Raw genomic sequence first — 18,284 nt, 5'->3', positions numbered from 1 at the left:
ATCCAGCTTTTCAGGATTACATGACGAAAAGCATTGTGGTTTTATTTTCGTTAACAATAGCAATGATGCATACCTCTGATTTATGTAGCACATAGTGGTCATGTGGGGTAACAGAGGATCCCTTGTTGTTACTGATCAGAATCTTATAGTCCAGGGGGAGTGAAGCAGTGCCAGGGGAGGTGCTTCAGGGCTGTGTACTTGGTGTCTTCTGACTTGACCAAACCATGCTGTTTAGATGAGTTATTTCTGCATTGGGATTGTGACATCCAACCTGGGTCCCTTGGTCTCTATGAGCACCCTGTATGAGGCCACTGAGTCACTGTAAGTTTTCTTAGTTCTACTTGATTTTTTTTTTGAGATGGAGTCTGGCTCTGTTGCCCAGGCTGCCCAGGCTGGAGTGCAGTGGCGCAGTCTCGGCTCACCTCAAGATCCTCCTCCCGGGTTCACACCATTCTCCTGCCTCAGCCTTCTGAGTAGCTGGGACTACAGGCTCCTGTCACCTCGCCCAGCTAATTTCTTTTTTTGTTTTTGGTAGAGGCAGGGTTTCACCGTGTTAGCCAGGATGGTCTCGATCTCCTGACCCCGTGATCCACCCGCCTCGGCCTCCCAAAGTGCTGGGATCACACCTATAATCCGAGCACTTTGGGAGACTGAGGAGGGTGGATCATTTGAGGTCAGGAGTTCGAGACCAGCCTGGCCAACATGGCAAACAGCCCAGCCTTTTTTATTTTTTTGGAGGTGGAGTCTCACTCTGTGGCCCAGGCTGGAGTGCAGTGGCGTGATCTCAGCTCACTGCAACCTCCACATCCTGAGTTCAAGTGATTCTCCTGCCTCAGCCTCCCGAGTAGCTGGGGTTACAGGTGCCCACCACCATGCCTGGCTAATTGTTTTCTTTTTTTTTATTTTTTTGAGACGGAGTCTCGCTCTGTCGCCCAGGCTGGAGTGCAGTGGCCGGATCTCAGCTCACTGCAAGCTCCGCCTCCCGGGTTTACGCCATTCTCCTGCCTCAGCCTCCCGAGTAGCTGTGACTACAGACGCCCGCCACCACGCCCGGCTAGTTTTTTGTATTTTTTAGTAGAGATGGGGTTTCACTGTGTTAGCCAGGATGGTCTCGATCTCCTGACCTCGTGATCCGCCCGTCTCGGCCTCCCAAAGTGCTGGGATTACAGGCTTGAGCCACCGCGCCCGGCCTTTTTTTTTTTTAATTGTAGTAGAGATGGGGTTTTGCCATTTTGGCCAGGCTGGTCTCGAACTCCTGACCTCAAATGATCCACCCTCCTCAGCCTCCCAAAGTGTTGGGATAATAGGCGTGACCCATTGCACCCGGCCAGTTATGCTTGATTAAAAAAAAAAATTATTGGCTGTATTTAAGATATACAACATGATGTTTTGATATACGTATGCATGCTGAAGTCAAATGATACTTGATTTTTTGGGGTGTGAAATTTGATACTAGGTGTTATACCCTTAGGCCTCTTGAAAACCTTGACTTGGTAGATTTTGGATTGAAGAAATGAAGTGAGCTTCTCCCAACATTTTTAAGCAATTTGTGCTGCAGCTGTTCCAAATTATTAAAATGGGCAAGGGAATGTATTTTGGGGGTGAGTTATGTGGAACTTTTCTGACAAGAAAATGTTTTTATGTGCTTCAAAATAGAATGTACTTCCTATTTCTGAAAAGCCATTAAACCGACCAGCTTATTTTTTCTTGTGGAATTTGAAATCCAACATGAGGAAGCCGGTACCTGGCCCCGCCTCGTGTTTGGGGGCTGCATGTGTCCACGGTCTTAAACTGCATGACATCATCATGGCCATTTGTGGAGCGGTAACAATACCTTTTCATAGAGTGACAAATGACATGAACCCATTGCAAATGTTGTCTCATGGACCTTAGGATTTCTTTTCTTTTTTCTTTTTTTGAGATGGAGTCTCACCCTGTTGCCAGGGTTAGAGTGCAGTGGCATGATCTCGGCTCACTGCAATCTCTGCCTCCCGGGTTCAAGCGATTCTCCTGCCTCAGCCTCCCGAGTAGCTGGGATTACAGGCACCCACCACCATGCCTGGCTAATTTTGTATTTTTAATAGAGACGGGGTTTCGCCATGTTGGCCAGACTGGTCTCGAACTTCTGACTTCAAGTAATCTGCTGGCCTTGGCCTCCCAAAGTGCTGGGATTACAGGTATGAGCCACTGCACCCAGCCAAAATTTCTTACCACACTTTATCTTTGCCTCACTGGACACTTAATAAACTAGCTCTTTCCTCACCTCCAACTGCCATTTTTACTCACACTACATGTTGTACTTTTCTTAGTACTTAGTGAACCTTTTACACGTGCAGCCTATACTTTAGTGACAATGTCATCCATGCAAAGTGAAGAGTGAGGTGGTACGTTTAAGATGGGCGGGATAAAATGTCCTTGACTGTAATTATTTTTGCCAATGAACCCTGACATTTCAAATCATTTTATTTGAGGTGGGGTCTCACTGTATTGCCCAGGCTGGAGTGCAGTGGTCATGGCTCACTACAGCCTTAACCTCCCCAGGCTCAGGCGATCCTCCCACCTCAGCCTCTCAAGTACCTGGGACTATAGGCATGCACTACCACACCCAGCTAATTTTCGTATTTTTAGTAGAGATGGGGTTTTGCCATGTTGCCCAGGCTGGTCTCAAACTCCTGGGCTCAAGCCGTCCTCCTGCCTTGGCCTCCCAAAGTTCTGGGATTACAGGCCTGAGCCTCTGTGCATGGCCATAATTTGTCTTCCTTGAAATAAACGATCGGGAGCTATGAGTATGATTGCCAGTGTTATTTTACATCCCTGTTTTAGCAGGTTCAGAAGTGCCATTTGTCATGTGCACGGACACAAGCAGTAAAAACCCAATAGTAAGTGAAGTCTTTCTGTGAGCTGAAGTCCCTAACCCCACCCCCTTCGGTGACCTGTTACAAAATGATTCATTAGGGCTTGGCCTGTTGTATCACCTTTTGGTGATTGGATTAAGGGGGTAAGACCGTGAGGGACATCTCAGAGGAAGGAGCCTTTGTAGAAATCTAGTCAATGCAAGGTGAGGCTCTGAGCAGACCAGGACAGCACAGATGAAGTGGGTGGGTGGGTTGCTCTGGAGTTAATTAAAAGTGGAACATACAGGGCATGGAGACGTCAGCCGTGGTGATGAGGCTGACAGAGTCCTGTGGATGGATGGGTGATGGAGAAGGCATTCGCTGTAGATCCGCAATGCGGCACATTCTCAAAAATCCAGGGTTGCCCCCCTCGCTCTGACTCACTGCCTCTGTGACCATAGGGACAACATATTGCTGTCCTCTTGACGGTTCCATTACCTGTGAGAAGAGGCAGGAGCAGTGGCCTCTGCTGCCCATCACAGGGTTATGGAGGAGCAAATGAGTGGGTGTGTGAATGTGTAAACAATCCTTTTGGCCATAGGATTATGAAATGTCACTTCGTTGTTCTGCCCCTGGTACTCAATGGAGGTAGGTAGTCTAAGGGAGGCCTTTGAATTATTAATGAGTAATTAATACTGGGCTGTTGTCTACTGGGTAATTTTTATACACTGAGGCAAAATTTTCTATAATCTTAAGAAAAGAAATCAGGTTCTTTCTTTGTACCAGCCAGACACACATTTTCTTTCCTTTTTTGCTTTTTAAGGAAGACATTTCAGATTATTGAGTTTTGGTTCCAATTAAGTCTGGTCGTTTGATGGCCTTGTTGGTTTGTGGGAGTTCATTTGCTGAACTGACTGCCAGCCACAACATAACATATTTATTAATTATTTGAACTCTGAGATTTCAGGGAACTCTGTCTCCCTGAAAATCTCAGTGCCTTTTGTTCTCTCTTCCTGAATAGTCTATAGCTTGTCACCAGAACATTTTTATTTAATTTGGTTTCAAATTTGAAGGTGTGTATGCTAAAACATTTTTTTCTTTTGAGATAGGGTCTCACTCTGTCAGGCTGGAGTGCAGTGGTGCAATCTTGGTTCACTGCAACCTCTGCCTCCTGGGCTGAGGTGATCCTCCCACCTTAGCCTCCTGAGTAGCTGAGACCACAGGTGGGCACCACCATACCCGGCTAACTTTTTAATGTATTTTTCATAGAGATGGGGTTTCGACATTGATGCTCAGTCTGGTTAACTCCTGGACTCAACTGATCCTCCCGCCTTGGCCTCCTAAACTGCTGGGATTACGGGCATGAGCCATCAGGCTTGGCACCCCCTCCACCCTTTTTTTCTTTAAAGAGATAAGGTTTCATTTTGTTACCAAGGCTGGAGTGCAGTGACGCAATCACAGCTCACTGAAACCTTGACCTCCTGGACTCAAGCCATCCTCCCACCTCACCCTCCCTAGTGGCTGGGATTACAGGCATGTGCTACCACACACATGGGTAATTTTTTTTTTTTTTTTTTTTGAGAGACAGGATCTCACTGTGTTGCCCAGGCTGGTCTCGAACTCCTGGACTCAAGTGATCCTCCCATCTCGGCCTCCGAAAGTGTTGGGATAACAGGCGTGAGCCACCACACCCATCTTCTAAAACTTTTTATTTAAAGTTAAGGAGGATAATGTTTCTTGTTGTTTCCTCTCAAGTCTGTGCTTGTGTTTAATCTCTCTTTATGCTTAGAAAAAGAGGTTAATGTATTCTGTCCAATACCAGAATTCCCAGTATTACTGTTTTTTTTCTTTTTTCTTTCTTTCTTTTTTTTTTCTTTTTGTTTTTACAGATGGAGTCTCGCTGTGTCGCCCAGGCTGGAGTACAGTTGCATGATCTCGGCTCACTGCAAGCTCCGCCTCCCAAGTTCACACCATTCTCTTGCTTCAGCCTCCTGAGTAGCTGGGACTACAGCTCCCCCCCAACCATGCCTGGCTAATTTTTGTATTTTTAGTAGAGGCGGGGTTTCACCGTGTTAGCCAGGATGGTCTTGATCTCCTGACCTTGTGATCCACCCTCCTTGGCCTCCCAAAGTGCTGGGATTACAGGTGTGAGCCACCACACCCGGCCCCTATTTTTTTCTTTTTTAAACTAAAAAAAATTTAATTCTGGTAAAATGCATGAACAAAATTCATCACATCCGTTTTTAATGCGCAGTTGAGTAGTGTTAAGTATATTTACATTACGATGCAGCAATCTCCAGAACTCTTCTCCTCTTGCAGAACTGAATCCATACTCATTAAACAACAGCTCCCCATTTTCCCCATCTCCAGCCCCTGGCAACCACCCTTCCACTTTCTGTTTCTATCAATTCGATTATTCTGGATCCTCATATAAGTGGAATTGTACATTTCCACTTTCTCTATCAATTTGAGTATTCTGGATACCTCTTACAAGTGGAATCGTACAGCATTTATCTTTTTGTGACTGTCATATTTCACTTAGCATAATGTCTTCAGGGTTCATCCATGTTGTAGCAAGAGTCCGAATTTCCATCCCTTTTAGGGCTGAATAATTTCATTGTATGGATATACCACATTTTTTGTATCTGTTCATTTATTGGTGGACACATGCGTTGCTTCTACCTTTCGGCTGTTGTTTACTGAATATTTTTTATACATGGTATATAGAAAGTTTGAAAAAGCATCCTTGTGTTAGTGAAAATATACAAAAAAGAATAAGAAAGTGCTTGGAGGATGTGAGTTTAAGGAAAATCTTTTTTTTTTTTAATTATACTTTAAGTTCTAGGGTAACGTGCATAACGTGCAGGTTTGTTACATATGTATACTTGTGCCATGTTGGTGTGCTGCACCCATCAACTCGTCAGCACCCATCAACTCGTCATTTACATCAGGTATAACTCCCAATGCAATCCCTCCCCTCTCCCCCCTCCCCGTGATAGGCCCCGGTGTGTGATGTTCCCCTTCCTGTGTCCAGGTGTTCTCATTGTTCAGTTCCCACCTATGAGTGAGAACATGCGGTGTTTGGTTTTCTGTTCTTGCGATAGTTTGCTGAGAATGATGCTTTCCAGCTGCATCCATGTCCCTACAAAGGACTCAAACTCATCCTTTTTTATGGCTGCATAGTATTCCATGGTGTATATGTGCCACATTTTCTTAATCCAGTCTGTCACTGATGGACATTTGGGTTGATTCCAAGTCTTTGCTATTGTGAATAGTGCTGCAATAAACATACGTGTGCATGTGTCTTTATAGCAGTATGATTTGTAATCCTTTGGGTATATATCCAGTAATGGGATGGCTGGGTCATATGGTACTTCTAGTTCTAGATCCTTGAGGAATCACCATACTGTTTTCCATAATGGTTGAACTAGTTTACAATCCCACCAACAGTGTAAAAGTGTTCCTATTTCTCCACATCCTCTCCAGCACCTGTTGTTTCCTGACTTTTTAATGATTGCCATTCTAACTGGTGTGAGATGGTATCTCATTGTGGTTTTGATGTGCATTTCTCTGATGGCCAGTGATGATGAGCATTTTTTCATGTGTCTGTTGGCTGTATGAATGTCTTTGTTTGAGAAATGTCTGTTCATATCCTTTGCCCACTTTTTGAAGAGGTTGTTTGTTTTTTTCTTGTACATTTGTTTGAGTTCTTTGTAGGTTCTGGATATTAGCCCTTTGTCAGATGAGTAGATTGGAAAAATTTTCTCCCATTCTGTAGGTTGCCTGTTCACTCTGATGGTAGTTTCTTTTGCTGTGCAGAAGCTCTTTAGTTTAATTAGATCCCATTTGTCAATTTTGGCTTTTGTTGCATAAGGAAAATCTTGAACACAGCAGATGCAGGACATGTTATGAATGAATGTTAGTTTTCTCTTGTTTAGAGTACTAAATATGGCCTAAACTATAGGTTTAGAAATGTTTATAGAGTATGAATTTTTTCTTTTCAGAATATGAATCATAAAACGAGAAGGACCATAGCAGTAGCGCCTACATACTTAGAAAGAGTAATGTTGGAATATAGCCATGTGCCATTAAATGTGTGATCTTACCCGGGCATTGTGGCTCATGCCTGTAATGCCAGCACTTTGGGAGGCCAATGTGAGTGGTTCAGTTGAGGCCAGGAGTTTGAGAGCAGCCTGGCTAATGTGGTGAAACCCCATCAGTCTCTACTAAAAATACAAAAATTAGCCAGGTGTGGTGGCGGGCGCCTGTAATCCTAGCTACTTGGGAGGCTGAGGCGGGAGAATCGCTTGAGCCCAGGAAGCAGAGGCTGTAGTGAGCCGAGATTGTGCCACTGCACGGCAGCCTGGGCAACAGAGTGAGACACTGTCTCAAAAATAAATAAATGTGTGATTGATCTTTAAAAATCAGTAGCAGCTGTTTATATTTAAGTGCTCTTTCTCTACTCAACAAGCAGAAAGGGTCCTGGACATTTTTTGAGGAATTTGGGGAGTTCAACTCGTGGTCCAGTTTAAAGCTATAAAGTAGATCATGAGGCACGAAGGATCGTCACGCGTCCGAGGCAGGCAGCTTCTAGGGTGCACATAACTTTTATTTATTACTTACTTCAAAAGGTGAAAGGTTTTAAATGTACTGAAATGCAGATCTTTTGGAAAGGAATTTTTTTTCACTTGATGCAATATGTGGTGTGTAAAATGAAAAGCAAAATAAAAGGCTGGTTTAGTATCTTCTGTTAACGTTAACCATGCATTCAAACGACCTTTTACCTGAAAACATGTTTCAGTACCACCCCCCGCCCCGACAAAGTGGCTCTTGGAGGGAAAAGCCTTTCATTCCACAGGAGATTTGGCATTTCCTTCCAACATAGCCACAGGGGTGGCGCCTGGCAAGGCTCAGAAGGTACCAGTGTAGTGCGGCCAAGCAGATGGGAGAACAGCGGAAGCCTAGGAGCCTGGGGTGGTTTCAGTGTAGATTAGAAGATAGTGTCTTCCTCAGTTGCTGTGGGCATCGCTTTTATGGGCTGAGAGCCTGAATGCGTCCCAAAATCCTCAAGAAAAGATGAAATCAGGTTCCTAACCTGGATAAAGAACGTAAGACCATGTGCTGTGCCCTTCAGAAGTTTCCCATCAAAATGGGAACAATCAAGGCTTTCTTGATAAAGCAGCAAAATTCTGTATATTAATATTTATGCAGAATTTTAAAAATATATTTTTATGTAGAGATGGGGGTCTTGTTCTATTGCCCAGGCTGGTCTTGAACTCCTGGGCTCAGCCAGTTCTCCCACCTTGGCCTCCCAAAGTGCTGGGATTATAATCATGACCCACTGTAGCTGGCTGGAATTTTAAATGTATTGACAATGTGTAGTAATGAGGGACCATATTTTTTTCATGGTAACTCACTTGGCTGAATGACAGATGAAGCATGCATTTTATTGTGAGAGTCAGATACGAAGATCAATATTATTGCAGGAAAAGTATGCAACCACCAGAGCTGTGCTGGTCATTGGCCATGATTAGCATCTTCTATAACTAAACCAACTGGATGGTTTTGGTCTTTCACTCTCAAACTGTGTGCTTTTTGAAGCCATCTGGTAAAGTGTTCTGTTTCACAGCATGCCCGATTATCTTTTCTCTTGGAAGATGGTGACTCAGCAATCGATTGGTGGCAGTAGTGCGGGGTGGCATGGACTCGGCTTAGGAGAAGAGAGTATCCTGATGCCTTTTGTGGGCTGCATGGCCATCAGCAAGGATGCCACATAATTCTGCAGAGTCTGTGGGCTGCCTCCACAGGAAGCATCTGCTGTTAAGAGTCCTTTCTCGGCCGAGCGCAGCGGTTCATGCCTGTAATCCCAGCATTTTGGGAGGCTGAGGCGGGTGGATCACCTGAGGTCAGGAGTTTGAGACCAGCCTGGCCAAAATATAGTGAAATCCTGTCTCTACTAAAAATGCAAAAATTAGCCGGGCGTAGTGGCGCACACCTGTTATCCCAGCTACTTGGGAAGCTGAGACAGGAGAATCTCTTGAACACGGGAGGCAGAGGTTGCAGTGAGCCGAGATCGCGCCATTGTACTCCAGCCTGGATGACAGAGTGAGACTCAGTCTCAAAAAAAAAAAAAAAAAAAAAAGTTATTTATCTTCTAAAGCACTGCTGATTCTGGTGGAGAGGACTCTAGTTGCCACAGCTACCACATTGACATCCTGAAACATTTAAAAACTATTTCACTGGACAAGATGTGCTGTGAATTACTGTAAAAAGTCCAGCATGAGCCCATTTTGGATGTTGCATCTTCACCTTTGCTAACAGGCTTAATGCCACTTTGTCTTCTACCCTCATTCCAAGCCCATGTCATCCACACTGTCAGAACAAGCAGTATCTTAAAAGGATGCTCTATGGCTAGTGAAGTTCCCCAACCAGGAGGAGGAATATGGTTTAAAAAAAATGATCACTCTTTCAAAGGAAGCTGTGTAAGACGTTTTAGTGATGGTTTTATGAGTAAATCAGTGCCTTAAGAAAAAAGGGCTCATCTTAGAATTTTACAGCAACCGTACAAACATGTCATGAATGGGACATGCAAAATGATATGGGCATATCGTTTTTTAAGAGGTGTGTTGATGGGTGAATATCCTAATAATAAATTAATTAAATGTAATAGTAAGCTTAATGCCCATGACTGTGGCTTTCACCCTCTGCTTGTAACTGAGGAAGAGGGTTGGCGGGTGCTTAATTGAGCCCGCCATGTTGATTGTTTGACTGAGTGTTGACTGTTGCTTGTCACCTTCCTCTGACCTACCTGGCTGCATAAAGAGTGACAGTACTGTCAAAGTAGAGAAAAAAATAAGAATGTATTTCACAGTACAAATGAACATTTTTGATACTTAGCAGAAAAAAACAACAATAATGTAAACAACTATCAAAAAGGTAGAAAACAAACATGGCATTTTAAACAAAGTAGTGGAAGACGCCAGGCACTCACAGCCTCAAGTATTGTCTGCCTGCCCCCTCACCTCTGCAGATGTTGCGTAGAAGGAGGCACTGGAGTGTCTGTGGTCCAGGCACTAATAGAGGATGGAGGCATCCCAAGGAGTAGGACACTTTTTTTTTCCAACTTCCATATTTTTTTTTCTGGTCAAATCTTACTCATAGTTCTCCGACAGGACAAAATGGACTTTCTAGAGAGTTGATGTTTCCAAGGACCTGAGAATTTACTCATAAAAGCACCAGATCTTTTTTTCTAATTAAGGTGAAATTCATTTCACATAAAATTAACCATTGTAAAATATACAACTCAGTGGCATTTAGTACATTCACAATGCTGTGCAGCCAACACCTCAGTTTCAGTATGCTTTCTGCTGCTGTAACAGGATACCACACACTGGGTAATTTATAAGGAGCAGAAGTTTACTTGGCTTATGGTTCTGGAGACTGGCAAGTCCAAGAGCATGGCACTGGCATCTGGTGGGACCCTTTTGCTGTGTCATGGCCTAAGGCATCACATGGCGAGAAAGCTTGAGTATGAGACAGAAAGAATGCATGTCGAATTAACTCTTTTATTAGGAGCCCACTCTGCAATAACTAACTCACTGCCACAATCCCACAATAATGGCATTAATCCATTATGAGAGCAGAGCCCCATGACCTAATCACTTCTTTTTTTTTTTTTTGAGACAGAGTCTCACTCTGTGGCCCAGGCTGGAGTGCTGTGGCGCGATCTCGGCTCACTGCAAGCTCTGCCTCCCAGGCTCACGCCATTCTCCTGCCTCAGCCTCCCAAGCAGCTGGGACTACAGGCGCCCGCCACCACGCCCGGCTAATTTTGTGTATTTTTTAGTAGAGACGGGGTTTCACTGTGTTAGCCAGGATGGTCTCAATCTCCTGACCTCGTGATCCGCCTGCCTCGGCCTCTCAGAATGCTGGGATTACAGGCGTGAGCCACCACACCCGGCCTAACCTAATCACTTCTTAATCACCTTTGTAATTACCTTCCTAATACTGTTACAATGGCAGTTAAATTTCAACACAAGTTTAGGAGGGGACAAACATTCAAACCATATAACCTGTATCTTAGTTCTACAATATTTTTATCACCTCAAGTGGAAACCCTGTACCAGTGAAGCAGTCACTCCGCTTTCCTGCCACTGTCTACTCTTAGCAACCACCGATCTTTCTGTTTCTATGGATCTAACCTACTCTGAATATGTGAACTTTTGTGTCTGGCTTAATATGTCTTCAAGGCTCATTCCCATTGTAGCATGGATAGGCACTTTATTCTTTGTTGTGGCTGAGTAATATTACATGGTATGGGTATGCCACATCCATTCGTCTGATGATGGACCTTGGCACTGTTTCCACCTTGCTGTTATAAATGGTGCTTCTGTGAACATGTGTGTACAAATGTTTGAGTATTTGCTTTAACTTCTTTTTGATATGTATCTAGGAGTGGAATTGCTGGGTCATAGGTAATATCTTTTATGCTTTTAACCTTTTTAAAATGTTTTGCTTCATATTATTTCCAAAACACATTCCAGGTTGAGTAACTCTTATCCAAAACGCTTGGGACCTGAGTGTTTTGGATTTCTGATATTTTCTTCGATTTTGAAATATTTGCATTATACCTACCAGTCGGGCATCCCTCATCAGAAAATCTGAAATCTGAAATGCCCCCATGAACATTTCCTTTGAGCCATCATGTTGTTGCTGTAAAAGCTTCAGATTTTAGAGCATTTCAGATTTTGGTTTTCGGATTAGCGATACTCAACCTGTATGGACTTACTTACATTTGAAAAGTTATACTGAACATAACAATACTTTGCTTGATGTTCCTGGCAGATATTATGAATATGAAATATTACAAATTGCTATAATATGGTGCAGATGCTCTCAGGATGTTTGGACTTTCTGTCTAGTTTTGCTTGTTGTTTTTTGTTGCCCCCCCACAACTCCCCTGGGTGTATGCATCCCTGGTGTCTTTTTGTGTGTTCAAATTTCCTCTTCTAACAAGGACACCGGTCAGATTGGATTAGGGCCCACCCTAATGGCCTCATAAAGCCCCTATCTCCAAGCACAGTAACATTCTTAAGTACTGGGGATTGGGGCTTCAGCATGTGAATTTGGGGAGAAGGCATGGATCAGCCCATAACACCCCATAAAGCCCTAGACACACTGCATGAGCTTTATAAAAGTTGATTGGTGGTTGGTGGTGGTTGCAGGACTCTCTGCTCCCACCCCTGTCTGACTTACTTCCCCAGTTGTATCTGAGCCTGGAAACCAGGTAACCAAACAGAGTTAGTATTTCCTGCAAAAGTGCAAGTGAGTAGTTATGTCCACATGGAGAGGCCTAAGGCATTAAGAGTTGGTAACTCTGTAGCCTGTGTTTATTTTCCTTCTTTCTTTTCTTTTCTATTCTTTTCTTCCTTTCATTCCTTTCCTTTCTTTCTCTCTTGCACACTCTCTCTCTTTCTCTCGCTGTCTCTCTTGCTCTCGCTTTCTCTCTTTCTTTTTTCTTTCTTTTTTTTTTTGACAGAGTCTCGCTCTGTCGCCCAGGCTGGAGTACAGTGGGGCAATCTCGGCTCACTGTAACCTCTGCCTCCCAGGTTCAAGCGATTCTCCTGCCTCAACCTCCCGAGTAGCTGGGATTACAGGCGTGTGCCACCAGGCCTGGCTAATTTTATGTATTTTTAGTAGAGACAGGGTTTCACTGTGTTAGCCAGGATGGTCTTGGTCTCCTGACCTTGTGATCCTCTTGCCTCGGCCTCCCAAAGTGCTGGGATTACAGGTGTGAGCTACCGCGCTCAGCCTAATACCTAGCATTTTTGAAATAATCATGTTATCTTTTAAAAGCTGTAGCTAACTCTGCGTAGCATAAAATTTGCCATTTTGACTATTTTGAAGGGTACAATTCAGTAATATTAGGTACATTCACAGACCTAGCACTTTGGGAGGCTGAGGAGGGAGGATCACTCAAAGCCAGGAGTTCGAGACTAGTCTGGGTAACAAAGCAAGACCGTGTCTCTATAAAAAAATTTAAAAATTTAAAATAATAATAATAATAAGGACATTCACAATGTTCTGCATCCACAGGTACTAACCACTTCCAGAACTTTTTTTGAGATGGAATCTCACTCTGTCGCCCAGGCTGGAGTACAGTGGCACTATCTCAGGTCACTGTAACCTCCGGTTCCTGGGTTCAAGTGCTTCTCCTGTCCCAGCCTCCCGTGTAGCTGGGATTACAGGCACGGACCACCATGCTCGGCTAATTTTTGTATTTTTAGTAGAGATGGGGTTTCCCCATGTTGGCCAGGCTGGCCTTGAACTCCTGACCTCAGGTGATCCACCCGCCTCAGCCTCTTGAAGTGCTGGGATTACAGACGTGAGCCACAAGGCCCGGCTCACTTCCAGAACTTTCCCATCACAGTAAACAGAAACTCCGCACCCATTAAACTGTAACTTTCCTTCTCCCGCAGCCTCTGGCTACCTCTCTTCTCCTTTCTGTCTCATCACTTTTTTTTTTTTTTTTTTTTTTTTTTTTTTTGAGACGGAGTCTGGCTCTGTCGCCCAGGCTGGAGTGCGGTGGCCGGATCTCAGCTCACTGCAAGCTCCGCCTCCCAGGTTTACTCCATTCTCCTGCCTCCGCCTCCCAAGTAGCTGGGACTACAGGCGCCCGCCTCGTCGCCCGGCTAGTTTTTTGTATTCTTTAGTAGAGACGGGGTTTCACCGTATTAGCCAGGGTGGTCTCAATCTCCTGACCTTGTGATCCGCCCGTCTCGGCCTCCCAAAGTGCTGGGATTACAGGCTTGAGCCACCGCGCCCGGCCTGTCTCATCACTTTTTAACCATGCTGTTTCACAGTAGCCATTTGATGAGACAGGAGACTGAATCTGGCCAGTCCTTTGGGGGAAGGGATTAAGATTGGCGAGGTCAGCGGGGAATGGGGATCTGGGCCTGGGTCGCCTCACCATCTTCCTTCTCTTGTTTCCCTCTCACTGCCATCCCCCTTTGAAATGGCTTCATTCATTTGTCCAGAATATCAAGATTTGGTATCCAGAAGGTGCAGGGACAGTGTGCACCCGGGAGACAGAAGCCCTCTTTCCCCCTGGCGCACCCTGAGTGGGTTTTGTTGGAGCTTATCCAGTGACCTGGGTTAGAAGTGACGCATCCCTGTCTCACCCTGTGCTTGCAGACTTACATCGGCTCCATCCTGGCCTCTGTGAACCCCTACCAGCCCATCGCCGGGCTGTACGAGCATGCCACCATGGAGCAGTACAGCCGGCGCCACCTGGGCGAGCTGCCGCCGCACATCTTCGCCATCGCCAACGAGTGCTACCGCTGCCTGTGGAAGCGCCACGACAACCAGTGCATCCTCATCAGGTAACGGAGCTCACAGCCAGTCGGGCTTTCCACGGCCAGGGAGTCCCTCCGCGCACCCCGCGCCCCAGCCTCCTTAGGGCATTCACCAGAGAAAGCTTTTACAACTGCCTGAGTTTCTCCGGCAGAGTTTTCTGTTTTGAATGGCATGATAACTTCAGCTTTCAGAAGGAGCTCACTTAGCAAAGCAGATGGACCATGTTGCTTGGCTCTTATCCTCAGAATAATTATTCCATTCTGTTCCTTTAAAAAAACAACAACAAAAAAAAAAAAACCAAAAAAAAAACAACAACATTTATTTGCCTTAATTATTCTTTGATTTATTTCAATGATGAGGCATGATCCTTCTATCTGTTTAAGGACATCTTGCATAGTTCTTTCAAATGTAAACGTTTTGTGTAGCCTACAATGCCACTTACAAGGCTTATATGTGTGAACAAGGTTTCTTTTTTCTCTACTGCAATAAAATAACTCTAGATAGAATCTCCCAGATTTAGGCATTTTTAATAATGGGGTACTCTTAAAGTTTACCTTTGAATTAGCCGCAGAAGAGGGGCTCACTGTGTGTATGTTAAGGGTGTATTTATTTCAATTTTTTTTTTGAGTGGGAGTCTTGCTGTGTCGCCCAGGCTGGAGTGCAGTGGCGCAATCTCAGCTCACTGCAAGCTCCGCCTCCCGGGTTCACGCCATTCTCCTGCCTCAGCCTCCCGAGTAGCTGGGACTACCGCCACCTCGCCCAGCTATTTTTTGTATTATTTTTTATCTTTTTTTTTTTTAGTAGAGACGGGGTTTCACCGTGTTAGCCAGGATGGTCTCGATCTCCTGACCTCGTGATCCGCCGGTCTCGGCCTCCCAAAGTGCTGGGATTACAGGCTTGAGCCACCGCGCCCGGCCTCAATTTTTTTTTTAGTGGGCGAGAAGACACGTGGCATGTCTGTTTTAGCTGAGTCGTACTCACTTTTACAAAGAAACTGTTAGGAGCCCCAATATCAGTTCTTTCATTACTAGGAACTATCTTAAAAAGTAGTAGAATGTTTTTTAAATAAATATTTATTGGCCAGGCGCAATGGCTCACACTTGTAATCCCAGCACTTGAGGAGGCCGAGGTGGGTGGTTCACTTGAGGTCAGGAGTTGGAGACCAGCCTGGCCAACATGATGAAACCCCATTTCTACTAAAAATACAAAATCAGCCAGGCATGGTGGTGCATGCCTGTAGTCCCAGCTGCTTGGGAGGCTGAGGTGGGAGGATCACTGTAACCTGGAGGTGGAGGTTGCAGTGAGCCAAGATCACACCACTGCACTCCAGCCTGGGTGACAGCAAGACTCCGTCTCAATAAGTAAATACATACATACATAAATAAATAAATTTTCTTAATTTTTATTATTAACATTCAAATTGACCTCATTGCATGCATGCTAGTGCCATCCTGTTGGATCTTGTTAATTATTTCTGTGGAACTGTGCTCTAGTGATCATCACCACACCCCGGGTGATGCTCAAAGCAGACGTGATGAATGTCAGTCTCTTCTAGTGAGGTTTCCATGGAGGCTCCAAGCATTTCTTCATTCATTTCTCCTCCCAAGAGTTCACTCATGGGGCATAGCTGTTACTGAGGAGCCACAGTCTTGTAAAGCTGCTAGTGTGAAAGAGGATTCTGACATCTGCCTCAGATGGCTTTCTAGTCCCAACTTGTGGCAAGATAGTTATTACATTATTTCAAGAGAAATGGGAAAGGGGAAGGAAAGGGTGGTTTGGATTTGGCGGGGGATGTGGGGGTCGGGGGACACAAAAAGACTGCTCTCTCTGGATTTCCCATTCAGTGGATGTAAGACCACAGGAGACATATGGAGAGCCATATGTCAGCCTAAGACTCCCAGCCAAGTGGGCCTGTGAGCACTGCAGCCCCGAATCGCACAGACAGACCCACCTGGTCATGGCTACAGCCAGGTAACTGGTGGGCATGATGACTGTGGGAAACTGATTCCCAGATGGTGGAGAAAAGCAAATAGGCTCTGCCTTTCTCCTTTCATCCCAGAGTGCTTAGAGCAGCCCCCCTGCTCCTGTGGGGAGAGACTAGGGTTGGGGGAGGACAGAGGTGCCCGAGGAGGTCCCTCTGAAACCCTGGGGCAGGGAAATGGATGGAGAGTGTTCACAGTATCCCACGTGAGAGCTGATTGAGGATGAGTAAGAAATAATGGCTCACTGTTTCTGACGGGTTCTGTGTGTTGGACTCTGTGCCAAGAGCTTGCCAGGCATCAGCACATTGAAACCCCTGACAGCCCTTTGATGTGGGTGCTCTATGATGATATCTGCAGGTGCCACACACGAAAGCCATTTGCGGGGAGTATGTTCTTACTGGCAGTTTTTACCCGTTATCTTTTTTGTAGTTCTTTGTTTTTTTAACAAATGGGATTATATGTATATGAACAGCTGAATTCTGTCTCCCCCCCCGCCCCGTGTGTTGTTGTGTGTGTGTGTTTGTCTAACAGGAGGGAACATATGGACAGATGTACTGTCTTCCCGTTACCTAAATTCTAACAGGACTGATAATGTGTTGGGCCATAGAAACAGCTTGGATAGAGGGACTGTCTGTGTATTCAGTTAAACAGATAGGGATCATGACGGCTTGCAGTTAATTGAAATGAAGCGGCTGCTTAATATAGAAACAGAGCATTTAAGATTCACATACCCAATAAAACAATCTGATCTGTGACTAGAACCACTATTTGTGGGCTCTTCTAAATAACTTCATAAAAGTTCCAGAGTTAGAATTTAAAGATCATTATTTCAGCATACAGAATATCATTTAAGAAGACTAACAGAAGGGAAGAGAGCAATCTATTTTAAAAGATCAAATTGGTGTCCACACTTAGATCCTTAAATAATTGCCATTGATAATTGCTTGTATTTATTACATTCAGTGGAAGAAATGAGAGCATGACTAATACATCACTTGCCAGACAGAGCCGCTAAAGAAGAAAGTGAAACATCAAATGAGATCATTGTGCATATATATGTGTGTGTGTATGTATTAAAACGGAAGGAGGTTGGCATTTTCATGGTATTTAAAAATAAGGGGGGAGCGGGGTGGATCCTAAACAGAAAGCTCCAATTAGGCAATGCTGATGTGAACAGAGTAACTGTATTTATCTAAATTAATTCAGGAAACAGAGACTTTAAGAATAGATTTCTCATTAAAATGTGTTTTGATTTTAATAGCTCTCTTCAGCAGTTTTTTAAAGTGGGGGTTGAAGCTGTGGGAATTAAGAGAAAATGGAATATAGAAATAGGAGTTGCTGGACACAGGCGCCCTGTTTAGATTTCCTTGGGCATGATCTGCCCCCTGCTGGCTAAAATGTGTTTTACTACTTTAAAAACATTCTCATGCTTGAGAAAATAAGCATGTTTGAATTATACAGAACTTCATAGATGAATTTTTCTCTCGCTTTATAAGTGAACATCGATTGGACAGGCTCCTCTGCTACTTGGTGGCAATGCCAGGTCCCGAGGCTTCTAGTTAAAGCCTCTTTCTTTGATCTCATTTTCAAGATTGTTGCCTCTCTTAATGTCTAGTTTCAATTTTGCCATTTTTTGTGTACATTTAAATGAATGCTCATGCTATTACGGTTTTGAATATGTGTGTGTGTGTATATATATATATGTAAAACTTACTTGAATTTTCCGTTTCATAAGGTCAGTGTTTGACTTCGGTTGATCTCTAGTACAATTGACACTGACTCTAGTTTTTCATACACAGTATACACCAGACAGGGTTTAGTTTATTATGGTGTGTTAGTCCGTTTTCACACTGTTGATAAAGATATACTCAAGACTGGGCAATTTACAAAAGAAAGGTTTAATCGGACTTATAGTTCCATGTGGCTGGGGAAGCCTCACAATCATGGTGGCAGGCAAGGAGGAGCAAGTTACGTCTTACATGGATGGAAGCAGGCAGAGAGAGTGAAGAAGACGCAAAGGCAGAAACCCCTGATGAAACCATTAGATCTCATGAGACCCACTCATGACCACAAGAACAGCATAGGGGAAGCCACCCCTATGATACAGTCATCTC

The 18,284-nt window shown here is 44.4% G+C and overlaps 1 protein-coding gene across 2 annotated transcripts in view; it reads left to right on the top strand.

The window, feature by feature from the left end:
- The window catches only part of MYO10 (myosin X), a 276,287-nt gene that overhangs the window by 127,961 nt on the left and 130,042 nt on the right, over positions 1 to 18,284 (top strand). For both annotated transcript variants that reach the window (XM_010356336.2, XM_030927220.1), the window contains one exon: positions 14,027 to 14,214. In XM_010356336.2, coding sequence (XP_010354638.2) covers positions 14,027 to 14,214 — 188 coding nt within the window. The remainder of the gene's footprint in view (positions 1 to 14,026; positions 14,215 to 18,284) is intronic.

The sequence above is a fragment of the Rhinopithecus roxellana genome, chromosome 3, assembly GCF_007565055.1.
Source record: "Rhinopithecus roxellana isolate Shanxi Qingling chromosome 3, ASM756505v1, whole genome shotgun sequence".
NCBI classification, from domain to species: Eukaryota; Metazoa; Chordata; class Mammalia; order Primates; family Cercopithecidae; genus Rhinopithecus; species Rhinopithecus roxellana.
Note: the sequence above shows the minus strand (reverse complement) of the source record. Positions and strands in the feature narration are given on the sequence as shown.